The sequence below is a fragment of the Pediculus humanus genome, genomic scaffold, assembly GCF_000006295.1.
Source record: "Pediculus humanus corporis 1103172107610 genomic scaffold, whole genome shotgun sequence".
NCBI lineage: Eukaryota > Metazoa > Arthropoda > Insecta > Psocodea > Pediculidae > Pediculus > Pediculus humanus.
The window spans coordinates 99,974-106,137 of NW_002987224.1; the positions used below are offsets into that span (position 1 = coordinate 99,974).

General features: G+C 25.0%; 3 protein-coding genes across 3 annotated transcripts in view; 1 reads left to right on the forward strand and 2 right to left on the reverse strand.

Moving 5' to 3' along the window:
- The window catches only part of Phum_PHUM237480 (uncharacterized protein), a gene marked incomplete at its 5' end in the record, with an annotated part of 3,436 nt that extends 995 nt beyond the window's left edge, over positions 1-2,441 (forward strand). The window contains 3 exons of the mRNA XM_002426076.1: positions 1,355-1,584; positions 1,667-1,774; positions 1,868-2,441. Of these exons, the coding sequence (XP_002426121.1) occupies positions 1,355-1,584; positions 1,667-1,774; positions 1,868-2,431 (902 nt within the window). The 3' untranslated portion in view covers positions 2,432-2,441. The remainder of the gene's footprint in view (positions 1-1,354; positions 1,585-1,666; positions 1,775-1,867) is intronic.
- Positions 2,442-3,778: 1,337 nt separating this feature from the next.
- Positions 3,779-4,941, reverse strand: Phum_PHUM237590 (transmembrane emp24 domain-containing protein 10 precursor, putative; the record flags this gene model as incomplete). Its single annotated transcript, XM_002426077.1, has 4 exons — positions 3,779-3,900; positions 4,011-4,137; positions 4,357-4,548; positions 4,732-4,941. 4 exons carry the CDS (start codon positions 4,939-4,941, stop codon positions 3,779-3,781), a joined length of 651 nt encoding a protein of 216 aa, XP_002426122.1.
- Positions 4,942-5,523: 582 nt separating this feature from the next.
- The window catches only part of Phum_PHUM237600 (cle7, putative), a gene marked incomplete at both ends in the record, with an annotated part of 1,419 nt that continues 778 nt past the window's right edge, over positions 5,524-6,164 (reverse strand). The window contains one exon of the mRNA XM_002426078.1: positions 5,524-5,591. Coding sequence (XP_002426123.1) covers positions 5,524-5,591 — 68 coding nt within the window. The remainder of the gene's footprint in view (positions 5,592-6,164) is intronic.

The following is a 6,164-nucleotide window of genomic DNA, read 5'->3' on the forward strand; positions in this document are numbered from 1 at the left end:
AATTCCTTCATTTCCTTGATTTATTATAATTATCGTTTTATTTAAAAAAAAAAAAAAAAAAAAAAATTGCGGTTTTTCTTATTGGTTATCATAAAGGAATATAAAATAAAGAAGGATAAAACGATAATTTTTGTCAAGGTCACGACGCTCATTTTTTTTCTGTTTTCCTTTGTTTTTGTTTTTTTTTATCTTTTATTTAAGTTTTTTTTTTTTATATATTAAAACATTATTAGTAATCCGTGAAAATAGAGGAAAAAGGAAAATCTATTCGATTTGTATTTGTTCCCGTAAAGTATTCAATTATAATAATAATAATAATTAAATATTTAACTTATTAACAAGGACATATTTTCTAGTTTTTCTCGTATACACGTGTGTGTGTGTGTGTGAGAGAGAGAGTGTGCGTGCGTGCGTGCGCGTGAAAACATTAACATTAAATGTCCGCTTTTATTTATTTTATTATTATTATTAATTTATATATAAGTGAAAATTTAACTGTATCGAACTCGGTAAATATTTTCAATTGTAACAATTATTATTATTATTATTATTTGTGTAAAGTGTCAACATCTCTCTCTCTCTCTCTCTCTCTCGTACGAAGACCCCGAAAATTCTAAACAAATATTTTTTTGAGTAATTATTATCTCGAACAATTCGTTGTTTACTTAAGTTGAATGTTTTTTTTTTGTCTCTCTCTCTCTCTCTCTCTCTCTCTCTCTCACACAATCTCTTTCTATCTCTTTCTATCTTTGTTTCCTACCCGGTAAGAATGAGGAAGTTTTTTTGTGTTCTTGTTGGTAATTAGGTTTTAAATACCTTATGAAATATAAAGAGAGAGAAAAAATTATTATTATTATTATCATCATGGCGTAGATACGAACGTGTAAATCAACCGATATTTTACAATTCTTTGAAAATCATTTTTATTATTATTATTATTATTTTATTTTTATTTTTTTATCTTTATCAGAGAACTTTGAATGTTTTTTTGTTTTATTAGGTTTTAGTTTATTATATGTTTGATTTGGGTTTTTATCTGGGAAAATTTTAAAAGATAAACAAATAAAAAAAAAAAAAGTAGAATTTTTTTGTTAAATTGGTTTTTCTTTTGTTTTCGTGTATTTATTATTATTATTATTATTATTATTATTATTATTATTATTATTATTATTATTATTATTATTATTATTATTATTATTATTATTATTATTATTATTATTATTATTATTATTATTATTATTATTATTATTATTATTATTATTATTATTATTATTATTATTATTATTATTATTATTATTATTTAAAAAAAAAAAGAAAACACCGCTTTTATTTATTTTATTTTATTTTTTATCAGGTAAAAGCTCATACATCAGTTTAGTGGATAGTAAAGCCTGGATCGGTGGTAGCACGACAATAACAACAAATCAAACCTCATCATCAACATCATCATCATCATCATCATCAATGAACCGGCCGACTGTTGTTAGTTCGGCAGCGACAATGCCATTGACTCAACCTCCTCCTGTTGCTCAACCTACCACGAGAAGAAATTTAGGTGGACGAAGACCTACTAAAAATAGCGGAGTGAGTATTTTGGCAAAAGTACATTTTACACTTTTTTTTTTTATTTGAATCCATATTAAAAAATTAATAAATTTTTTTTTAGATTTCTCCAGAAGAGGAAGAAAGAAGAAGAATAAGAAGAGAAAGAAATAAATTAGCGGCGGCTCGTTGCCGAAAAAGACGATTGGATCACACGAATGAACTTCAAAAGGTAAGAAACAAAAATTTTTTTCTTTTTTTTTTTTTTCAAATGTTGGATTTCCGATAAAAGTAAATTTAATTTTAATTTTTAATTTTGTGCTAGGAAACTGACGGTTTGGAACAAAAGAAACAAAGTTTACAAAATGAAATTCAATCACTTCAAAGCGAAAAAGAACATTTAGAATTTTTGTTAGAGGCTCACAAAGCATGTTGTAGACTCGCTGGAACGGACAATCCGCCATCTCCTCCAGACATAAAACCGGTTATATTTATGGACGATGAAAACAAAGTGATAATCGAGCATGAAAATTCCGTCATAGCACCATCATCTCAACCCAGTCCGCCGAAGAAGCCAATGATAGCGGACGCGGCAACTTCTGGTGGAAACAAACCGTCCAGACCCAGTTCGCTTCCTTTTACCTCTTATCCTTCGAAACCTGGACCCACGACCGTTCTAGAAGTTGCCGGCGTGCCTATCACGACTCCGTCCGCCGGAATTCCATTTAATTTCGATTCCCTCATGGACGGCGGTACTGGTCTGACTCCCGTTAGCGGCACCGGATTGACGCCCATTGTGCCATCTTGCTCCAGCCAACAGAGAAATTCTTCTAGTATGGATTTGGCGAGTCCGGAGAGCTCATATCCTCCAAAGCTGGTGTCTTTGTGATGGACATTCGAAAAAGTGAACGTAATAATGCAATAGCAGAATGAAATTTTTTGTTGCTGAAGTCTGCCTTGATTTTAGAATAAGAAAAAATTTGTATTTTTTATATTTTATTATTATTATTATTATTATTATTATTATTATTATTATTATTATTATTATATATTTAAAAATCACTTTATTAGAAAAGATTAGATAGTTCTTTTTTTTTAGCAGCCGAAGCAGGGCTTTGACTTATTGCAAATGGAAGAAGCTTCTTCACTCGTGTTACCATTAGAATCTATAAAAACTGATTTGGCGCCAAAATACATTTATTTTAAAACGTAAAACTGTGCAAAATTATTATTATTATTATTATCGATTAAACCTCTTTGGCGGCTTATTTTCATTTTTATAATTTTAATGTTAAATCAAAAATTTGTAATATAAAAATAATAATTATTTTGTTTTTATTATTATTTATTATTATTATTATTTTATTCCTGGTTTTAACAAAAGGTGGTGCAAACGTTCCGTGAAGGAAATAAATTATAAAAGCGATCAAAATTTAGTTACAAAATTGCACGTGTGACGTGTGTGTGTGTGTGTATTTTATTTTTTAAATACTTTTTTTTTTTTTTTTTATTGTGTTTGTTTGGTTTCAAAAGGTTTTTTTTTTTTTTTTAATTAACAGTTATGATTGAATCTTTATAAAATCGAAAAATGTTTTTTTATTGTCTTAATCAAAATAAGATTTTATTAATGACAGGTACATAATTAAATAATTTTATCAAATTGAATACGTTGACTTTAAATTGACTGCACAAATTTTTATCTTAAATATACAAAATATTGGACAATTGAAAAAAATAAATTAAGAGAATAGAAAAAAAAAGGTTTTTATTAAGCAATATATAAGATTTTTTCATTATTAGAGCTTTTTTTTTTTGTTAAATAATGTAAATGAATTTATCAAAATTTTTTTTTTTATTTACTTGTTTTTATTGGGTCAACCAAAAATATACTTTTTATAATTACTGTATTAAATATTATAATTAAATTAGGATAAAGATTTTACACACACATATATATTTTGTTTTTGTATAATTACTTTTTAAATTACATTAGATAAAATTAATTTGATTGAAGAATCATCATCATCATCATCATTATTTTGACAAGTAAATAAAATTAAGAAAAAATAATTTTTTTTTTTTTTTTTTTAAATTAGATAAATTTTCAATTTACATTCAATCAATCACTCAATCAGGCACAAAAAGATTACAAATATAAAATTACAGAAAACAAAATATTTAAAGTAATATATGGAGCAAAAAAAAAAAAAAGTAAACAAATTTTTTCTCTCTGATGTTACTCGATAAGTTTTTTCGCCTTAAAATAATTTCTCAGGTAGAAAACTTGCCATGTTGCCAATCCTAAAAGGCAGCACATACTAAATACGGTGAAATATAATACCCTACGATTGGTCGATTCTGAAATAAAAAAATAAATTTTTATCAACAATTAAGTGTAATAATAATATTTGTTTTATTTAAAAATTTTCTATTGAATAGTTTAGTTTAAAAAAAATTTAAATGCTTACCATTTGTACTTCTCATCTCTTCTTCATTTTTTCTCATCAAAGAAAAATCTTTAACAATATCTTCCGACAAATCTTCCAATCTTTTGAGTTCAACTTCCATAGGTTTTAGTTTAACTGCTTCAGCAATCTAAAAAATATAAATAAAAATTGTTGTTTGTTGTTGTAAATACCTATTATTATTATTATTATTGTATAAACTAACAAAATGGGTTCATTTAATTATTTAAAATTAAATGAACCAATTAAACCTAACAAGTTCTTTTTAAGAATTTATATTTAAGTTTTATAATGAAGTATTAAAACCTTATAAGTGTAATAATTGTTTAAATCATAAAAAAAAACTTACTCCTTCATAGTTTTTAGCTTCAACACCTCTCTTGATAATCAATGAAACTTCTTGTCTAGAGGCATGTTGTTGTGGAGGAACTCGAGATGTGAAACATACTTCAAAAGTATCAAAATTTTCAGTTACAAAAGAAAACTTTCCCTTGGAAATATCACTTTTTTGAGATAGTATGTGACCTTTTGAATCTTTAACCTAAAGTATTTTAATTTATGGGAAAAAAAAAAAACGAAAAATTAACAACCATTAATTTAATTTTTTAAAAATCATGTTATATGAACTAGTTTATTGATGTGATGCTATTGTATTTTATAAATTATATATTTACTATCATATAATATATATTAAATATTTTGAGATGGCCCCAATTACACTTACTGTATAGTCTACTTTTTGCCCGAAAACGTCAGAAACTTCATATTCACCGGTGACTAAAACATCAGACTGAAGTTCCTCTCGAAGACATTTACGAGTGTTTGGTTCCAAGTTCCACATAATTCCATCTACCGCAATCAGCCCAGATAAAAATACGAGCCATAAATAATATAAATTCATTATGAATGGCGTTTTGACGATCCAATGCGGCATCCTAATAATTAAATTACCATTTAAAGAAATACAGACTGTCACATACAGAAATACGGAGTACACATTTTTCAAGTACGTGTTAACGTGGCATTAGAAACCATTAATATTAATTACTCGATGTTCATTTACAAGGCAGTGAGTTTTTAAAAACACGGCTGCTATGATTTTTAAACATTAACATCTTTCCACAGTGAGTTATAAAATGTCAGAGGACCCTAAATATTGTTGGCAATGTAGATTAATTAGTGGGGGAGGTTTGATTGGGGCTTCTGCTTATGTGGTCAACTGTGGTAAAAAATTACATCGATTTTCAAAGCATGGAGTAACCACAATTGGATACGGTAACGATTTAAATTTTTGTAGTTAAAAATGGAGGGAAATTTGAATTCGGTTATAAATAATTTACTAATTATTAATAATTATATATTAATATATATTATTTATATTATATATAATATATTAATATTATAATAAATTACTAATTACTTAATTTTTTTTTTTGAATTTAAATTTTAGGTATTGGACTTATAGGCCTTTTAAGACTCTTTGGAATCCCTCCATTTAAAGGAGGAGGAGAAAATTTTATAGAAAATAAAAGTGAAAGTAAAGAAGAAGATGAATATATAATAGGGAAATTTTCATAAAAACTTCTATTCAAAAATTATATCTAAAATTGTTAAAAGTGTATATATTTCATAATTTTTTTCATTTACTTTTTTTTTAAATATAATTTTATATAATTCATAAAACTATAAAACTAATTAAATTATACTTAAAAAAAATTATTAAATTACCTCAATTAAAATTTTTGAGTGTGGATATTTATTAAAGGAAATGTTTTTAATAAAATAGTTTAAATAAATAAATGTAATTAATATTATATAACAAATAATGTACATTTATTAAAAAAAAAATGTAAATATAATGTGAAATTTAAAATTATTGTAAAAGTTATATTATATTACTTGAAAACTAAACAGCATGTACAAAAAAAAATCAAGTTGAATTCAGAGACAGTTTAAAAGAAAATTTAATTTTCTTAAATTTCAGGTTTAAAAAAAAAAATTTAAATAATAAATATTTTGAATATTTAATAAGTGAAGAATGTAAAAAGTTGGAATAAAAATAAAAGGTATAACATTTATGAAATAAATCATAAGGGGTTTCACGAAAATGTCGAAAAGAATGTTTTTTTATATTATATTTTTTTTTTTTTTTTTTTT